This window comes from Pleurodeles waltl, chromosome 2_2 (assembly GCF_031143425.1).
Source record: "Pleurodeles waltl isolate 20211129_DDA chromosome 2_2, aPleWal1.hap1.20221129, whole genome shotgun sequence".
Taxonomy (NCBI): Eukaryota; Metazoa; Chordata; class Amphibia; order Caudata; family Salamandridae; genus Pleurodeles; species Pleurodeles waltl.
Window position 1 is genome coordinate 304,506,557 of NC_090439.1, and position 20,592 is coordinate 304,527,148.

At 45.2% G+C, this 20,592-nt stretch overlaps 1 protein-coding gene across 2 annotated transcripts in view; it reads left to right on the forward strand.

Annotated features, from left to right (window-relative positions):
- Nucleotides 1–644: 644 nt before the first annotated feature.
- The window catches only part of FBXL7 (F-box and leucine rich repeat protein 7), a 736,631-nt gene continuing 716,683 nt past the window's right edge, over nt 645–20,592 (forward strand). The window contains exon 1 of one of the 2 annotated variants that reach the window (XM_069219769.1): nt 645–970. Coding sequence is in view for 1 of the 2 variants with exons in the window: in XM_069219768.1 (XP_069075869.1) it covers nt 993–1,029 (37 nt within the window). In the remaining variant the exon portion in view is untranslated. Of the gene's footprint in view, nt 1,030–20,592 lie in introns of both variants that reach the window. The other variant, XM_069219768.1, reaches the window with a different exon arrangement.

Sequence of the window (20,592 nt, forward strand, 5' to 3'; positions counted from 1 at the left end):
CGCCTTCAGCTCACTCTTGCTGCTTTCTGTTTCCTTCCTTTGTAACGCGTATTCATGTATCGCTTCCTCCGTCTTTCTCATGTGTGTCTTTTACTCGCAGTAAATGGTTGAGGCAGAAAAATAAGTGCTGGCCCTCAAAAATAAGTGTTGGTACCCAGCACCTGAAACCACCGTCTCAAATTAAGCACTGCTTCCGGGAAACTTACTAGCGGTGACTGTCTCATCTCTGGTGCGCCCTCGGTGTGCCAGCAGCACCCCTCGTTATATGCATGTGGTCTTGCAAGAGCATGCACTGCCCAAATATGGAGCCTCTACCTAACTCCGAGTGGGAAAAATAGCCGATTTTCAAGGAAAAGGGCATATTAGCTGCTCCCAAACTTCCTCGTCAATGTAAACACTGCCCTCCAATATGCGAAATTATCCCGATTGCAACAAGTTCAATTAACACAGATTTTTTAAAATTAGCCATTCGCGCAAATTAAAACAGATCGACGACCTTATGAATCGGAGTAAGTAACCATTCGTGTTATACCCAGGGATTTGTTTGGGATTTTTGTTTTCAAGCCTCAACTACGATGCGCACTCCCACAACCACATCATAAATTGTGACGGATGTGTCAAAAAAATGAGGGGCTGCTAAACTGCTTTCCTTCAGTACGGGGTAGCTTTGTGAGAGGCGGTCCACTTCGAGTATTACGGTAATGGCAAGGGGAAACAGAAAGTGCTGCGCTTTTAGCTGCAGAGGAGCTAGAGGGAGCTCGGAGGCAGGAGGAAATCTCTTTGGATGTTTCAGGAAAGCCTGTTGGATGTTGCACTGACGGCTAGCGGGGCAGCGGGGCTGAGAGCAACACGTACCCTATGTTTCCTTCACGAGTCCCAGACCTGGCTTGCCAACTATGAATCTGCCGGTGGAGAGTTGTGGGGAGCTGTTTTTGCATCTCTTGAGGGATTGTACCGCGCTGGAATGTCGGTGAGGGTATGAAATCTTCAGAATGGGAGCGAACAATGGCAAACAATACGGGAGTGAGGGTAAGTGAGGGTGCGGTGCCTGGTTGAAGGGGAGACGTAGCCTGCGTTACTCGGTCCTCTGCGAGCAAGTAGCCGCCTGTGTTTGTGAGGGTGTCAGAGTACTGCTTAGTGTGTTCATTAGAGAGGGACTGAATTAATTGTGCACATTAACATCACAGCTGTTTTCATGGCAGAGAATATCTTAATTATTGTTTTGTCGCTCGGCATAGCTTCTATCTGCGTGGCACCAAAGCTGCTCTTAAAACAAATCACAGTGTGGCATTGCCTGTCGAATAAGTTGTATTAACGTATTTGAACATATTTTGCTGACATAACGGTATGTTGGTGCGCGCTGGGGAGCCCCGCTCTGCCCTCGGCCGCTTTTGCGATTGAATACGGTAACTTTTGCAGATGTCTGCATCGGGTCCCAAAGGTTTCCTCCCCGTGTGTTTTTGTGCAGCGTTGGCTTGTGGCTCCGAAAAGCCCAGGGGTCAGAGCGGGGCTTCGACGCTGTCAGAGCCGCCCCACTCACTGTCAGGCACTTTTGCTCGCCCCTCCTGCACCGCCACGGTGTCACCTGCATGTCCTGGGCATGGGTAGGCGGGGAGGGGGTATTGTCTTGCAGCTAGTAACGCTGAAGTCTAATTGACATTTTTTGTTTTGTTTCCATTTAACTTGTTTTGGAGCTTATTCCTCAAACGTGTCTATTTCTTTGCTGTTTTTTTTTTGAAGCACTGTAAACCCCAGTGGCAGTCTCAGGGGGCTTCAGGGTCCGTCGTTATTACATGAGAGGCTAAACCGGCAAAAACGATTAACAAATGATAACAGATAATTAAGCCTTGGAAACAGGTAAAAGAAAGCTGACCATTAGAGGTTGTCATGGGGTAGTTTTAGTCTTCTAACCTACGTGTTGATGCCCTAAGCTACAGTACGGGGTCTTTATACACTTCTGTCACTCCCCCCCCCCCCCTTACCCCACCTACTGCCACAACCACCCGTTTCCCGCTCCAGGTAAATGTCTGTTTTGTACAAGAATACGTGCCGGGGCCAAAGTTATTCTCGGGAGCTTTGCTGCTGTATGAGGAGACTGACAAATGCCAAAGCTGCGTAGTCTTGATTCCACCACAAACTTCTTTCATCCACCACCAGACACTCCCCGCCTCCTTACCTCACTCAAGTAATTTCTTTTTTGTTGCTGCTTTCTCAGTTTGTTTTCCCTTCTTCTGTCTTTTCGCTATCTTGTCCCGGGTCAAAGTCTGATGATGAAACATAAATCCTGGTCCCCATAAAGCGAGTACCTATGGGTCTCGACTGCAACCACTGGCTCAAATTAAGCTGGGTGGATTGTACTTTCTAGTTTGTGTGCCATTCTTTGCCCCAATGAAAATTTAATTACAGGTTGGATTGTACGTACCAGATTTTAATGAAATTTACTGGGAATGTGTTTTACTTGGAATATGGACGACTGTGTACCGCCACCTATAGCTGCCCTTTTCTGTGCATTCAATTGAAGCTCTTCTCATAGAGTGCTTTCAGTGGGAACCACAGAAGCGCACGTTACTGGTTGGCACAGGATCTGCTTCAACCCAGATGTGCCAGTGTTGCCTTGTTAGACGTGCTGGGAGCCGTTCCAGGAAGTGGCTCCCTTTCCGAACAAAAAATAACTGTTGGCAGAGCATACACCCATCTATGAAAAATCAGCCTTTCTGCAGGCATGTACGAGGTAAATGGCTCCTGTTGCTACAGTGCCTTGAGAGCCAGCGCGGCGCATGTGCCCCAGACTCCTAGCAAGGGAGCTGTGGGCTCTAATTCAAGCATTGTTAATGGGTCCTCGGGCCCCCTAAGAGAGGAGTAAAAAACATTAAAACTGGTGTGCAGAGGGCCCTGTATCACGGTGCCACTGCACCTGCTGCACGCTTGATAGCTACGCCCCTGCTAAGTACAAAAGACCTCCCTAGGCCCGTCAAACAAGCGGGTCAAAGAATCCCGTTCTCTGAGAAGGTTAGACTTGGAATATTCCAATCATTTTATGGATTGCGTCCGAGGTGGGGCCTTCACAATCTCAGACCTTAGACAGTCTCATTGGTTCTGAAGAAGTCCCACTTGACTCTGTGCTGTCAGGACACCATGTTTCCAGTGCGAGGTTTCCTGCTGCTGCCTCCATGACTAATTCCTCAGAGAATGATCTACACCTTCATTGCTATGTGGTCTCAGCAGGTTTGCCTGTGTATTTATAACCTCTTTAAGCGTTATTTTCCCCTTCTTGAGTTGGGATAATCAGTTAACGCTAGTTAACCCCCTTGCTACGGGGCGTTAACCACTGTTAATACATGCATTAGTACACCTCCCAATCACTCCCAACGCTCACAAATCAATACAATTTTGAAGTCCAAAAAATTAATAGGATGGTCGACTCCTGGAAGAGTGCTTAGATTCTCATCTATTGTTTGAAGTGTCGCTTCGTTATGCTTTGAGTTTACTGGGAGGGGGCAGGAGAGCCTGCTGAACACCAGTAATCAGAAAAACGTGGCTATGGCCTCCCCGAGCCGGACGAGGCAGGGTTAATGTTTGAGGTGCACTGCAGAGCGGACTCGGCCCTCAGTTGGGAGCTCTGCCTTGAAAGAAACCTGGCCTGTGTTCTGTCTCAGCCTCTGCAATTTGTTTTTGTTCTTCGGAATTCTCCTGATGTTCAGTCAGGGCTTCCTTTCTGAAGAGTATTGTTTTTTTCCAGCGTCCGATAGAGGGAAAAAGTGCGAGAGCAACCACAGAGACGAGGCATGGAGTAATGTTCTCCAGCTGCGGCCTCATGCTGCTACCTCCGCAGTTTCGCTCCAGTCGAGGCGGAGCTTTCTGGGGATGGGGGTTAGACACAATTGGGGTGTCTCTATATGAGAAACCAAAGGCACTGGAGGTTAAGCTGACCGCGAAGCGCAACGCAAAGCACCACTCAGTCGGGGGTTCTTTTTGAAAGCAAAGTCGCCCTGCTGTTTCGACCCCCTTAATACGCCATACCTTGGGTCGTCGGACTGGCCTATAGAAAATCTGTCTGTGCCAGAAGTGCTGGTCTGACATCAGTGTGCGGGCTGTTTTTTTTGTTTGTGTATCTGTTTTATAGTCTGGGTGGCCTGTTTTTACTGTCGATTTTTCTGTCATTACCACAATCATTGTAAGCACATATGAATGCAGCCTCACCATACCTCGCAAAATACTCATACAATATGCCTTAACAAACTCAAAACTGCCCGATTACCAAATGTGGCCATATTTTAGCAAGCTGATCCGCTAATTGGCCACACTTTAATTTTGGTGTCAGGGCTTATTGTCGTCCCAGTCCGACCTTGAATACGTCACTCTATGAGGGGGGTGTCCCATGTGCATATAATCAGCACTGTTTACTGCTTCGGGAGGAGGGATGTTTCTGGCAAGTAGGCAGCCAGATGGAGGAACAGTGGTGGTTCCTCTGTGGGAGCGGAGGAATGTCACCCCCCTGCAATGCTGTGCAGAAAGCATCAAATATCTAATGGTAATAACATTATTTTATTTTTTACACTTTCTGTCAACAAAGTGAGAGGGCAGGGCGTGGCCAGTGAATCACCACTGCCAATAATTGGCAGCAATAAGGAGTGGCCCCTTTGAAGTGCGCATGATGGTTTGGTTGGCTACTTTGCTATGGCCAAACCGACATGCGCAATTCAAACCACTCCAACCCGGCTGTCTTGGACAGCTGGGTTGGAGAAAAGGCACAGGCGTACAGTGTTTTTTGGAGTGTGGAGCTAGTCCGCTTCAGCTAATCAAGACACTTTACTCATACTGCCTAGCATCATGAAAGAAGTGTCTTGATTGGATGAGGGAGTTGGCTGTGGGCTTTGTACTCCGAGGATGTGCTGCAGAACGAGGACGTGCTGCAGGGCATCGAGTAAGGTAAGTGTTTTTAAAAAATATTTACATTGGTGTGCATGTTATGTGTGTGTGTGTTATGTATGTATGTTGTCGTTTTTGCTCCCCCTCCAGTTTATTTCGCTGCCATCCGACACTGTGGGGGAACACAACTGCAGCCTGTTGTGTGCTTTGTGTGGTGGGTAGTGATTGGTGGGTTGATCTCAGTGATGGTGGAGGGCCTGGACACTAATCTGTGAAACACCTTGTACGAGTTATGGTTGCAGTAAAAGCTTGAAATGGAGTTTAGCATTGAAGATGCAGTAAGAAAAAGCTTCTGGTCATTTGTGTCTTGATCGTCGTTCCTGGTTTCTGAGGAGATGGATGATGCATTTACTGTTGTTTTCCCACCGCCAACCCGAACTCTTGCTTAAATGCAAGGTGGGCAATTATCAGCTGTTAATGCCCCCCTCCCGTGAAATGGCAGTAACATACTGACTGTTCACGTTGCAGTATTGTCAGGGCCGGCGCTAGGCATGGTCAGTGTGGGCAGCTACCCAGAGCCCGCACCTGTTCCCGACTGAGTGGCCTCACATTAGCTTTTAAATACACTTTAGTCTTATGAGACTCAGAAGCGGCAGTGGTTCAATGCTGTGAGGCCTAGGGGCTCCCTCCCTTGAGCCTCACAGCCATGGACTGAAAGGGCATCAGAAATCTAATCTCTGCATCTGCATGATAACAGCCATTAGATGGGCCCTTATCCTGAAATGAGCCCTTCCCTTGCATGAATGAAAACCAAAGTGTCTGGCAGGGCTTACAAAAAAACAAAAAAAAAAGGATTAATTACTTAGGATGGAGGAAAGGGAGTCAGGCATCATCAAAATAAAAATAAAATAAAAAAACACTTCTTTAAGACAGAGAAGCATTTTTCCTTGGTACATGAGTATTGCCTCATTATTTTGTCATTCATCCAAATACAGCAATATGCAATATAAAGGTGACCAGTTAACCTTTGTGAAGGGCTTTCCACTGTGCAGCGACAAGTGTTGCTCTGTTTTTAGTAACATTTGATCCATTTGAGCTAGAAACAAAATATTTTTTTATAAAAAAGCTACAGATTATGGAGCAAATGGCTTATGCCACAAAGGTGGCGAAAACCATAAATATGCACAAATGCAGCAATCGTAAAAAATTGAATGGTTTCAGTGGCACTTGCTAAGAGGCATGTCAGTGTTTACGTGTACCCTGTACATGAGATACATTCTTATTAAACATGCAGCAAAATTACAATCTGTTACCTCAAACTAATGGATTGCTGTACAACACACACCCTAACTGCATGTATTTGAATGTGTTCTGATGTGTGATAATGAACAAAATAGAGGTTGGTGAAATAAAACATTTGCCTAAGGTCAAACAATTTGGTGAAGCAGGGAAGCCAGGAATGATCCTAGATTTTCAGTTTCTCACAGTGCAGTTCAGCCACTATCTGAGTGTCTCTGTATTGTATTAAAGCTTAACGCTTTATCTTTTAGTTCTTGGAGGATGAGACTAGAGTCTGAGTGATATGCAGGGTCCACAATGTATTTTTGGCAGCTTTACATTGCATGAACGTTGGCCATGGACATAAGAGCACTTCACAACAGACACAGAGATGTTTTTCCAGCACAGGGATTTGCCCGGATTCACAGAAAGCTGAGCCTAGGCAGAGATTGAAGCTTTGCCCTCCCCGAGATGCACGGTAGGCAGCTGTAGGCACCAGGCCACATATCATCCTGTGAAAACTTGGCTCATTTTGGGCTTGGGTTACAAGAGAACTTTGAACAGTGCAGAGCCAAGCATCTGGCTCGAGTTGCCAGTGGCTTGCACACCTATAATAGCATGCAAAAGAGAGCAATGTTAGGAGTGGCACAATCCAAGCAAAAATGTATTATAGTAAGAGGGCACGGTAAAATTTAAATGAGCCTGGCCCATGCAATGATAGTGGAAGATTTTCTTTTCTATCACATGTCAATATTTAGACATGTTGAGAGAGAGAGATTGAGTCAGAGAGTGAGCATGCAAATTTTAAGACCGAATGGACGAGGGCAAATAAGAGAACTAAAGAGTCCCCACTGTACAGCAAGAGAGAACAGGACAGAACGAAAGAAAGAAGCAGGAGAGAAAGAGGAGTTACAGTGATAAAGACAACATCGAGGGAGAGAGTGGACGGAGAAATAAGGAAGGCCGAGAACAGAAACAAATGAGGGCAGAGCGAATGAATATAAAAATCAAGCAGCAGAGAGATGGGAGGAAGAGGAGATTTTGAAAACAAGGAATGATGAGGAAAGAGGGTAAAGAACAGGGATGTAATCAAGTTGCACCCACCCCGTTCCTATCACCTCTTGGCAAGTCTCTGAAGAAAGGGGAATCATGGATGAGCCGCCGACAATGGTCACTGTTGTCTATGTTCACTGTGCTGCTGCTTTATTGACTGAAGAGCATGTAATCGCATTTCATTTCGTCCAGCTATTTGCCTGAGCCTGGTGGGTGTGCATGCTCTTCGCAGCATCGAGTAGTAAGGACACAGATGGGCCTGGGCAGGCCTCAAGGCGCCTGCTCTGCCCATTCTTAGTTCTGACATTAAGTAGTTACCTCAGGACAGTGCTTTAAATGGGGCGGCCCCCTCCGGGTCCCAGACCAAGAAGAAATAAAAAATGACGCTGACACGGGTCTCTACTAGCCTTATAATGATGTCCTTAACTTTGTTCAGAAATCGATCTGCATTTTAGTATGCAAAGACTGTGAAAGCAATCAGGTAATCCACGTTAACGATGTTGTTCCTGTTTACATTCCGCATGTTTTACTTACTTGCTTGCTTTTTCCAGGATATTGCTTCTGTAAGTTTTTTTATGCAACATGTTACTCTTGTATGGTATGCAATGTGAAAAGAGCCACCTCTAGGTATCTGTGAGTTGATGGTGGGTGTTTATAACCGGCTGTGATTGAGAGTTCAGGCCAAAGGCAGTGGGAATTTCTCACAATGACGGTGGGTGAATCATAAATGGGTTCAGAATACTTGTTCATCCAATCCTGGCATCTCTGCTGAGTGCACAAAGCACTCGACATGAGTGCCAATAGTAATTGTGACTGTGAAATTGTGTGAAGGAGGAAGAGAGCGGTCGCAATATTGACAGGGTGAAACAATAAAATGCAGGGTTGTGAAGTGGAGACGCAAAGGCAGGTGCTGCTGAGAGAGTGGAAAGAGAGAGCTGAAGAGGAAAGAGAGAAGGCGGGTGATCTGGAGATGGAGGATTTTGGAAAGATATCTGGAGAAAAATGGTACAGTGTCTAGTTGAAAGTGCGGAAAAAAGAGGAAGTCATTGATACACTATGAAGACCACTAACCCTTTCCCAGATCTTTAGTGATGTTAAAATTCAGTCTCACAATTTCAGAATTAAAATATTTTTCATTCTAATTAATCACAACAAAATTATTGTTGTTACACATTTATCTGATACTTCTAAGAAGCAACTTCAAAGTCAATAGGTCTGGCTTGTTTTAGACCAATGCCCATTGCTGTGTGATATGTCTGGATGAAATAACAGAGAGCCCACAGAGGGGCATACTGGTTGGTGGCATGCTATGGAAATCCCAGGAGGTTAGTGTACATGTTCTAATTTATATTCATAATTACGTGGACCATGCTCATTGGGAAGGCAAGCTCCACAAATCAAATGTCATCAAGTTGCGAGTGAATAACCCTACTGTGGGCCCCTAGCGCAAGGAAGACAGTACCCTCCTCCTCAACTTTGTTACAGAAGGAAGGTGAGGCAAGCAGCACCAGGAAAGGGCCAGTGGAGAGTCAGGTGTACCCGCGAAAATTTGACCTTGGGATTGAACAGTTGAATGTGGTGGTGCCTGACCACCAATCCGAGGTGGTCAGCCCAGCATAAATTGAGATGATTTATGTGGCACAGGTCAGCTGGCTCTATTCACCACAAAGATCCCACACACCCACACAACATGTTGGAGAATAGCAACCAAGCATGTGTTTTCTGCGGTGATCCAGTCAATACAGGTTGTGCACTCGCAGGTGGTGGCAAGTGATCAATGGGATGGAAAGGATACCCCAAAAAGCAGAGCAGAAGGGGACACGTGTCCCCAACTCCCCTGAATCCTTGGGATGTCAAACAGCTGGGGCTTCATGATGCTAATGAAGCAATGCACCTCAGGCTACTTTCACAACATTCTCTGCCCCACCCTCTGGAAATAGTGGCAATGGAATGCCTGAAATGGTTGCTAAGTTCTTTGTTTAGCAGCATAGTTGTGGAGGGAGGCCTACGTGTATGATAGCTGAATGGTCCAGGGAGAGCGTATTGCCCGGTCAACATAACAGCCACTGATTGCACAGTATGGTATTTTATTAGTTAACTTGTCCACTGATTGTTGGCATTGAGCAGATTCGACCTAGTTGATTTTTTTCATGTGATCTGGCAAATATTGGGTGTAAAATGTAGACTGTGGCCAGTTTTTTATTCACTAACTAAGGTGTGGTCTGTTTCATTTTCATGTTGGTCACAGTGCGACATCAGCATGATGAGAGAGTTAGGGGCATGAATACTGGGGTTACATATTCCTAGTTACCCTATGTAGGACACACCCATTTTGAGATCCCGTACACACTATTTTCATCCCACTTAAAGCCCCTACCTCAGGCACAAATGCCTGCACAAAACTCTGTCATTGGTTTGTTTCCTGTTCTGTGGTTCTGTGACCTGGAGGAGAACAGCAAACATGCTGTTTTTATTGATGTAGGACTACTGTCCATGTCCTGGGTTGTTGACATAAGTGGCGGTGGCAACCTACCAACTTTTATGAATTAACAGTGCTGATCAAACCTTATTTCTGTGTCAAAAAAGAGTGCGACTTCTTGGTCCCACTCAATTAAAAGTTTTGCTTTTGTCTACCACCAAAATGCTTGTGCTGACAAACCAGCGTGTGTGTGTCAAGTGCATATGTACAATGTACATGTATGGAACCTACATGACACAATGAGACTGTGCAATATGGCAATATTTGCTGGAACCAGTAAGATACATTTTGGATGGCCCCTGGTTTAGCATAACACATGATGAAGAATGTGTACAGATTTCCAGGACAGCAGACCTGTATTGCTACCATTCCTTAAACAAGAGGATGGGGACCTCGACATCAAATGAAGGGAGGGAAGATGGAGACAGGGCTACACTTCTATAAGGACCATTTAGCAAGGAATTACTGAAACATGTGATAGACAGTGGGGGAGAGAGAGCGAGTCAGTAGATTCTTTTCCTAAAGGTGGAAAACTTCCTAGATGAGACCTCCCCTTTTGTCTGTCCCTGACAGCTGTATGACAGCTTGGCCGATGACAGCCAGGTGCACAGCCACAGTCCTTATGCTTCACCGTGCCCTTGTTTTGAATAATCTTGCTTGGGGCAAGTATCATCACTTTTTGCTGTGAGAGCCATCACCTTGCACAAAGACTGTTTCTGCACTGCAGCCAGAAAATTTAATTCGAAAAGGAATGTCCTCAAATTGGTCCCAGGACCTTATGCTCTGGAAATTGAGTATTAAAGATGAAACCCATAGTACCCCAAGTTTGTTCTAGTTCCAAGTTATTTTCCACAAAAGAAGAGAGTGTGTCACATAGTTCTTGCAGAACTCCTGTGAGACCAGGGCTTATGTCTGCAGGGCAACCAGTATCTCTAAGATGAGGGAACATCACCAAAATTCTGTACGTTGCTGGATAAGCTGTGGGTCTGCCTAGTATTTAGAATCCTGCCTACCTGCTCAGAAAGGGTAGGGGAGTGCTTTGCTCTGCAGGAGAAGAGAGTGTCCAGGAGGAGAAGTCCAGTTAAGCCCCCGATGTGTAAGACCCCCAAAAAAGCTGACTATCTAGGGGAAGTGTTTTCAAGTTTAACCTGTGCTGCGAGAGGTCATTCAATCAGCTTAAGTGGTGAACTGTGTGAAGAAGAACAACTGTTACGCTCAATGCCACCCACCACTTCCCAGTCATTACTCAAGCAGGAAGTTTGCACTGGTCTTATTGAAGCATGTAGCTCTGCCTACTTTAACCTCAACTTACAGGGGAGGACCACCCTAGACACGTGGAAGATATAGTAGAGTGTGGAGGAGGACACCATGATAGGCGCAGCATTTCAGTTTTAGCCTTTGGTGATATTGTTAAATCTTAAATCTTACACCTATCTAATTGTGTAGCATTTTATACTGCTGTGATTTTAAAAGTACTTTCCTTTCTAAAAAGATAAGCACTGGACTGGAGCATTAGGTGTGTTAGTTGATCATTGACTTCTGAGACCATTCCCCACCTAAGATAGACCCAGCCATATGCAAATCAGTCTTGACCCTACTTCATTTGGAACAGTCCAACCTGAACTGGCAAGCAAGGTCCTCTCTGAACCAGAACACAAGCAACCAAAGACCGGTTTCACCCTGATTACGGCTCTTCAGCTGGGTGTAGCTTGGTTCAAGTGGCACAGTGAGCAAGGACCCATGTCTGGGTGAGTCCTTAATTTGAGGCAGTGGTTGCCAGTGGAGGCCACCAACACTTATGTTTGGGGACTGGCACGTAATTTTCCATACCAGATAATTACCAAGAGCAAGAGAGAGAAAACACACAAAACAAATGGTGGAGCAAGAAAAAGACAGAAAACTGTGACAAACAGCAAAAGACGGAACCAGCAAGAGTGAGATAAAGGGGTGAGGACTGTCCGCTAGTGGATTAAAGAAGCATGATGTGTTTTAGGACTACCAGCATTGATATTCAACGCACCGATTGGTAATTGCACTGGCCACTGTTTCTGAGAAGAGCTTCAGTCACCTGCCCTATTTATTTTGCAAATTAAGAACTGGTCTGGGCATACACTTGGCTATTAAGGGTGATACATAAAACATACAAAAGGTGATGGGAGGATGCTTGAAATAAGTCTAACCACTGCAATAATTCGGGGTAGCATTCCAACCAATTTTTCTTTTGCCCTTCATGCCACCTCAGATTAGACCCAGCCACATGCAAATCAGTCTTGACCCTACTCCTGTAGGAAAAGTACACCCCGAACTGATAAGTCAGTTGTATACATTAGCAGGCCAAATATGAGCTGAGCAAACATTATCCTGATGCAAGTTCATTTTTCACACTTCCCAACCTCAATATTACCTTGCTAGCTAAGTCCCCAATACCATCTCCATCCCATCAAACTCACTATCATTGCCTATCTCACCCATAGGACTAAGGCCCTCATTTCGAGCAGCCTGGTTAATTGAGATATGTGTGGTAAATGTTTTTACAGCACCTATTACAGTTATGGGGTTTGTGATAAATATTAGCAAGTCAAACCAGCTGTTATTTATAGGGGGGAAATGGCTGGTATTTACTGAAACATGAGTATCAAAATCTGCATGTTATTCCCCAAAAATGTGTAATTGGGTGGTATTTATCACACCCTATAAATTCCGATTTAGGGGAGTAGATTTTATTAGGTGTGAAAAATATTACCCCAATTACTGAGTCACTTGAAATGAGGGCTTAAGTGCTCTACAACACTAATATTAGATATGCAAATGGCAATTCATTCACAGACACAGCAGCAAGATACCAACTACTTGCCTTTGCTTCCACTTCACACAGTCAAATTGCTATCTAACTCCCTAGTAATAAACAGACTGGACCGTGGCAACGGCCTGCTATAAGGTGGTTATAATATTAATTCACACTTACTGAAAAATGTAGTCAACTACCTTGTACGTTGTTCATTTTCTGTAGATTTACATCCACCCATTTTCACTGACACCAGGAGTGCTGGCTGTTAGAATAAAACTATAGCGGGATGGAGTTAATGGGGATGCCTGAAAAATTAGGAATTACTCAGTGAATCAATAACGGTGGGTCCGATTCCCCGGTAATCCCTCCTACCCTTCCCAGAGTTTCACTGGACGATTTTGGCTGCTTACAACAGCCGGAGTCAATGGGGAAATGTAATGGGCCTTCAGTAAACTCACAGACCTTGTGATTCCGACGGTGCTGGTAAGAAAGTTATTGTCTCTATCGTAATTTCATCAGAATTCGTAATGGAGCTCTAAATGTTTAAATGTGCCATTTGCATTGTTGCTTTGTGCCGAAATTCTGGCAGAAATATTTATCTTATAGCCCAGTAAAACACATTTGCAGTTAGCACACATTCTACAAGGGCATCCTGCCACAATGTTTTTAAGAGATGTTACTTACCCAGAGTAGTATTTCAGATAAGCATTGTTTCCTTTAGAACAATATTTTCTGATAAGCATCACAGAACTCCAAGAGGCGGTTGTCCTTTAGCACAGGACTCCACGAGTGTCAATTGTAATTTTTGACCGGAGACCAAATAGTATATTGTTACATTATGTTGCCTTAAAGCCTGCAGTTTCATGCCAGTTCATTTCTGTGCAATAGTTCCAAGTTTCACCCGGAGCATGCATGCAAACGCACACGCGCGTGCAAACACACACACACACATCTATATTCACTGAAAAAACGGAAGGTCACAGTGACATTATAGTTAGGTTCTGAATTTACTGGTACAAAACCATAGAAATTCAGCAGTTATACTTAGAGTTCTTTCAAGTAACTATAACTCGCTCCCTAAGGTAACTGTAACTCGCAGTCTTGCCTTCCATAGTTTTCTTACCAATAATGTTACTGCAAACATTGCAGTGATATCAAAGATGGCGTACAAGATCTCATCAATGACATATTATGTGGAGTAATTAGCTGTGTGTCACAAGGGCGTGAGTTATAGTTACCTTAGGGCGTGAGTGTCACTGGTGTTGCAGGGTACTCCTTACTGGAGCTGTTCTCCACCTAAACTTGGGAACTATTCAGCGTTCTCACTTCTGTTTTGCATAATTTATGTGTCAATCTAACCTTGAAAGGGTTTTGTTTGGACTTATACTGTGTGCTCCCTATTGTCTGGACAAAGCTAAACCTCTCTGATGAGACATAATGACATCACAACATGTGTCAGGGGTTGCTTTTGCTCATTCCAGGTTGGCTTGGATGGTATTTTCCCAGTTCAAAGTTATAATACTGTGCCTGGAGTGGTGAAAGGCTTTTGTCATTTTACAGCTTGGCAAGGATGGCACAGGGCCAATCCTATCCTTAACGATTTTGCTGTGCAAATGGCAAAACACTTTTTTGCTTTATAGCTCAGTGTGGATAAACCTGTGCCAATCCGATGCTAAACAACTTTGCTAGAAAAACAGACATCTGAGGTGAGCAAATCTAGAGTTTCGCTGGTGTTGCAAGGTGCTCCTTACTGGAGCTGTTCTCCATCTAAACTTGGAAACTATCCAGAGTTCTCTCTTGCATATCTATCTATCTATCTATCTATCTATCTATCTATCTATCTATCTATCTATCTATCTATCTATCTCTTTGTCTCTCTCTCTATATATAAATATATAACCTAGTGGCAGTCACCACTAAGTATAGTTAGGGCCTAGTTTCTATATAAAAAGTGTTTTATTACTTGCCTATATCTTTGATATCTTTGGTGCCACTTGACGAATCTTCACTAAACTTTTCAAGAACATTTGTCGGGTCAGCTGCTGTCTGGAATGTTTCGGGGGTGATCTGTCCGGGGGGGCAGAGAAAATATATATATATGTATATCTATGTGCATATATGTGCACACACATATATTATATGATATATATATATATATATATATATATATATATATATATATATATATATCATTACAAAGCTTTGTTGTCGCCACCTGCCTCACAGGGTGGCCGCAGCGTGTGAAAAACACGTACCCACTGAATCTCCAAAACACTCGATTTCCTTCCCCCAGGAATGGATGTAACTGGTGTTCTGTGAAATATTGTTTATTGCTACTCTGTGCTTAATTTATAAATAAAAACTTGCCGGTGCACAAAGCTCTCCTCTGAAACACGCGGTTGCTGCATTTAAATGTGCGAGCACAGAATACTGGGGCAGCGTAATCTCGGGCCTCTTTAATCCATTTACAGCAACTCCCTGCCACTTCAGTTCACTCTTGCAGCTTTCTGCTTTCTCTCTTTGTGACACTTTTTTGTTTTTCTCTTCCTCCGTCTTTCCCATATGTGTCTTTTGCTCGTAGTAAATGCCCAATGCAGAAAACTAAGTGCTGGCCCTCAAAAACAAGTGCCGGTGCCCTGCACGGAAACCACAGGCTGAACTTAAGCACTGTTATTAATGGCATATACGGACCCAATGTGGTTCTGATCATAACCTCAAGCCTTGCTCACATATCGAGGTCACTAGCCAGAACGCGTTGGGTCAAAGTAGTTCCCTTGGTGCTAGAGGCTGCAATATCAATTAGTGCGTTTTGAGACAAAAAAGTTACTTTTGCTTTTAGGAGTTTTTTTTTATATTGGAATGAGCTCTGATTCGTCCCCAGCAATTACGTTTTACAAAATCAATGACGGGAAAAAAGAATCATAGACAAAGCCAACAGGCTGGCAGCCAACTACAGACCTATTGACTTTGCCAGTTCCCCTTAAATTTAGGATATGTACAAAAGTGTTTTGAGTAAGTTCAATCAACTTATTCAGCTCAACAGGGGCATGTGCAAACATTACACATTGTGAGCTGCTCACAAAGCAAAATGACAGATCCCGAGAGTTGGGTAGTGTGTACTTCTTAGGATAACATTAATTCATATTTATTTGTTGAGGGAGCCTATGTGGTTCAAAAACCACGTAAAAGAATTACAGTGCAGCAGTCACGACATGTGGCACATGAACAGTAGCTTGAAGTGGCGTAACAATAGCCCCGTGGTGTGGGGAGCTCCAAGGGGCACCCTTTGGCAATGTGCACGGGCGGCCTGACTGGGTGCAGAGCATGGGGCCTCCCTTCCTGTATTTCGTGGACTGGCTCCCTCATGTTTCCTTACACCACTGATAGATGGGTATGTCAACTTATGGCGAGGGTGTGGGAGAGTGTGGGTCAAGCACATGCCATAGAGAAGGTGTTCAAAAGTCATTCCCTGAACTTGCTCTGGGTGGTAGACTATGCATCGAGGTCTTGACTGTCTCAGTTAGGAGGCTGGCCACTGGTGGGCATCAAAGCTGCCCTTGGAAGCAGTGACATAGGATACTGATCATATGGCAAGAGAGTGTTCCAGTGATTGGGAGCAAGGAAAGAGAAGGGCCTAAACTGGGGTGTGTTGGAGTAAAGAGGTGGCCGAGGTTTTTGAGAACAAAAGTGTGTCTGGAGGCAAAGGATGTAATTCATTGTCAGCATAAGGTGATTGCTGCTATTGCACAAATATGCTAATTTCTAATATGACCCTAAGCATTACGTAAAATGTACTTCAAGCAGACTGGATTCTCGTCATCCCACAACTAGCTCACCGGTTCAATGTATGCAACAAGCTCTGGACCAGGCCACAACTAAACGGCTGATCGCACCTGCAAAAACCTTGAGAAGCAACCTTAAGTTCACAGTGCATCCTATTATAATGCTTCCCGTGCACAGGTACCATGAGATTGGCATGTGTAGTACAAGAAACAGCCCCACCCACCTTTCAGTCAAACTTCATTAAGGGAAGTAAATAGTCTACAAAATTCGCGTTTAGCATAGTCTGTAATGATTCCGTGTATTGCAAAGATATTTCCAGTAACTAGACCCTCTTCAGACACGTTTTGTTGACCCATACATATTTGAGGGAGGTTTAGAGTTAACGTTTAAAAACACAGGGTGCTCAAAAGTTTCCGTGCGACGGTCTCACCTTAATAAGACGTGTCAGAGAATTATCTATGTTGAAATTCGTTGTGAGCTTCTCTGTCATAGTAATTCCGTGTACATTTTGTGGCTGATTGTTGGCTAATAGCTGCCGTATGACTCCAGTAAGAATCGCGTCTGTTGAAGTGACAGCAATTGTTGCGTGTCATGAGGAACAAACAGTTGTGTTGTGCTCTCTGTGTGGACATGCATATGTGTTTAAGGTATGGGCTTACGGCACATTTGTCAGACAGACATTTTGCTTAGGGTATACTTAAAACGGGCTTTAGGTCCACCCTTATAGCTATTGTCTTTTTTGCCAACTTCTTTCAGCAATCGGCTTGAGACTTGGTCAGTCACATTTGACTCAACACAGAGAAGTACTTCCACCGCACAGTTTGCTATGGGCTGTTAAGGTGTATCCTTTAACCCTGTTGCACTGCTTTCATGAAACCCAATGAGGGATTGCAACTTTGGGGTTTTCTGACTGCTCCAGCGGGCTCTCACTTACCCCTCACTCTTCTGCTTGTGTGCTCATCGTTTCCCCACCCCATCCCTCACTTTTCCCCCTGTGTTGTGCTCATTTCCTTTGCCTCTGTCTGCCAATCGCCTCATTATTCCTTTCTGCCCTCCTTCCTTCCCCTACGAGCTACTTGTTCCCAGAACCTGCCACACTCTGTTGCTCCCCTTCTCCAACCATCCCTACCAGTTGCTTATCATCAGTGCCACCAGGAATGGGCCTCTCTTTCTTTTTTCTGGTTTTCTAGAAACGAAATGATTCCTGTACTCTTGTCAATATAGTCATTTTTATTTCTATGTCAAATGAAGGCCACGTGGCAAAGAAGCATTCTCTGTAATCCTTCCATTCATTCAACGTTACAGACAGCCTTCTGTTTCTTACATTTACTGGTTTTAACATGTTTATACTGCAAACGTTAGCACGTTACTCTCAGGCCTGTTGGCTTTGCCAATGCTTGTTTTTATATCGACTCCTTCAATATGGTGATTATTGCAAATTGTTCAAGCGCGGATTGCAACCCAGCGTGTGAATATGCTTTCATGAAATTCTGTAGTCTTTCATCAACTGAAGCAATTTATTAAAGTTTCCTTATTATATATATATATATATGATAGGGCAGTAATGGACATTTTGTACGTGCATTTTCACATTGTAGGCAGATTTCCACAAGAGGTGTTTAACAGCAAGATGCTGATTTACCTTTTGGAATAACATGCAATGCGGGTTTCCGGAAAACTCCAAGTCAACTTGTGCAACATACCCATATCGGCAAACCGCAGACTGCATTTTTGGACTGGCATGCAAGCCAGATGCAATGGCTGCGGATAATTTAGTTTTCCCTGCCTAAACCATATAACTGAAAGCTAGACACCTGTACTGACACCTGCCTGCTTAGGCAGTGCCAAAGCCTTAATATGCAGGTCAGCAGCCAGGGCGCACAGGTGTGTCAGACGTTTTCGCGGGGCCTGGGTAAAAAAAAGTTCCTGCGAGGTACACAGAAAGTACAAGCACCTGTTTCTAAGTTTTATAAAAACATATCCTCCAGGGAAAGTAAACGCCTGGGATCTCCAACATCTAGCGCCATCTAGTCGAATAGCCATGTTAGCCACCTCTTCATTAATAAACAAGACAGGCTTGCTTCAAAAACTATAAATAAACTTTACAATATGAGTGTGAGGCTTGGGGAATAATTCTTGCTCTGCCCCCTTCTGACAGTCTTGGGGAAGTGCAGTGCGTTTCCTTTCTTTATTCATTTTGATTGTGTGTTAGGATGTGTTTAATGAATACTGGCTGCAATAATCGTGGCTGGGGTGCTGGATTTCAGTGGTGTAATGGGTCTGTTGAGAATGTTGCCAGAAAGTTTGAATGTGTTTATGGTTATGTTTATGAATGTGAGAAAGTACAGCCGGTTGGGAAATCAGCCTTGTGCAAGAGCAGATAGAGTGGCCAAGAGGCTGTGAGGAGAGGGAAATTATAAAGACACATGAGGTCTACAGAGATGGGGGCTAGTAGACCAAAAAGTTTGACTAGTAATTCAAGAGGAGCTGGGTGGTAGAGCAGTAAACCTAACAGGGCAGGTTGATTTGGAGGAGAGTGCAATAGTAATTTATATATTATTTGATGGATAGGTTGATACTGTAAGGTGATAGGACTAGATTGTGGCAACATGTGTAGGCATTACTACAGTAGTGTAATGCAAAATGATGTCCCACCCCCCCTCCGAATGTGTTGTGGGGTCCAGTGTCTCCTGTACCTCACTAGGAGCAGCTTCAGTGGGGTGCGATTGGTGCAGTCACACTGATCGCTGACCTGGAGCAGGCGCTGTTCTTAGCAATAACTTACAAGTTAAAACATCTGAAGCAATCAATCAATCAATCATGGATTCGTAAAGCGCCGCTAGTCACCCATAGGGTCTCAAGGCGCTGAACGTAGGCATGCTGCTCAGTCAAAGAGCCAGGTCTTAAGGTCCTTCCTTAACTACTTCAGTGATGCCGTCTGCCTGAGCTTCAGGGGAAGCGTGTTCCACGTCCGGGCTGCTAGGTAGGAGAAAGATCTTCCTCCTGCTGTATTTTCCCAGGTCTTGGGGATGGGAGCAAGGGCGAGCTAGGAGGAAAGGCGATGTCTGTTGAGTGCGTAGAAGGTGAGGCGGTGGTTGAGGTATGCTGGTCTTATGTTGTGCAGTGTCTTGAAGGTGTGGATCGTGAGTTTGTATGTGATGCGCTTGTTGACTGGGAACCATTGTAGGTCTCTGAGGTGGGATGAGATTTAGTTGTGTGTGGGGGGATGTCCATGATGAGTCTGGCTGCTGCATTCTAGACTCTTTATAGTCTTGATTGAAGTTTTTTGGTAATGCCAGCATAGATTGCGTTGCCGTAGTCCAGTTTGCTGGTTATGAGTGCGTGGGTGACTGTCTTGCTAATGTTGGGGGAATCCATTTGAAAATCTTCTGCAGGAGACGGAGGTTGTGGAAGTTTGATGAAGCAATGGCGTTAACTTGGTGGGTCCTTGATAGAGAGGAGTCCATGATGATGCCCAAGTTGCGCGCATGGTCAGTGGGGGCGTTACCCAGAGCGGTGGGCCACCAGGAGTCGCTCCAGGCAGAAGGGTAGAGCCAATTACGAGGATCTCTGCCTTGTTCATGTTGAGCTTGAGGCAACTGGCCTCCATCCAGGTGGCGATTGCTTTCATCCTCTTGCCTTGCGCAGAATTCTCGGACAGGGAGAGGATCAGTTGGGTGTCGTCAGCATAGGAGACTATGGCCGTCATTACAACCTTGGCGGTCGGACTCGGTTGTACCACCAGACGGCCGCCCATGCGGCCGGTAACCCGCCGGCCGCATTTGGACTTCCCCGCTGTGCCAGCGGGGATGTGGGCCGTAACATGCAGCCAGCTCCTAATGGAGCCGGCGGCAATGTGGCGGTTCGGCGGGTGCAGCAGCACCCGTCGCACTCTTCACTGTCTGCCAGGCAGACAGTGAAAATCGCAACGGGCTGTGCAACTCCCCTTTCCACCAGCCTTTCCATGGCGGTCTCTACCGCCATGGACAGGCTGGCGGGAAGGGGAGTCATAATCCCAATGGCAGCGCTGCAAGCAGCGCTGCCCTGGCGGATTATAACCGCCAGGACAACGATGGCGGAAAACCGCCAGTCCCGGCGGAAAACCGCCAGTCCCGGCGTTGTGACCGCAGCGCTACCGCCACAGTCAAAATATGGCGAATTGTACCACCAGCCTGTTGGCGGTACAATCGCCAATCCAACCCTGGCAGTCTTTGACCGCCAGGGTTGTAATGAGGGCCTATGTTTAGCTCATGTTGTTTGGTGATCTTAGCGAGAGAGGGCCATCTACATGTTGAAAAGCGTCGGGCTGAATGAGGATCCTTGGGGCACTCCGCAGCAAGTG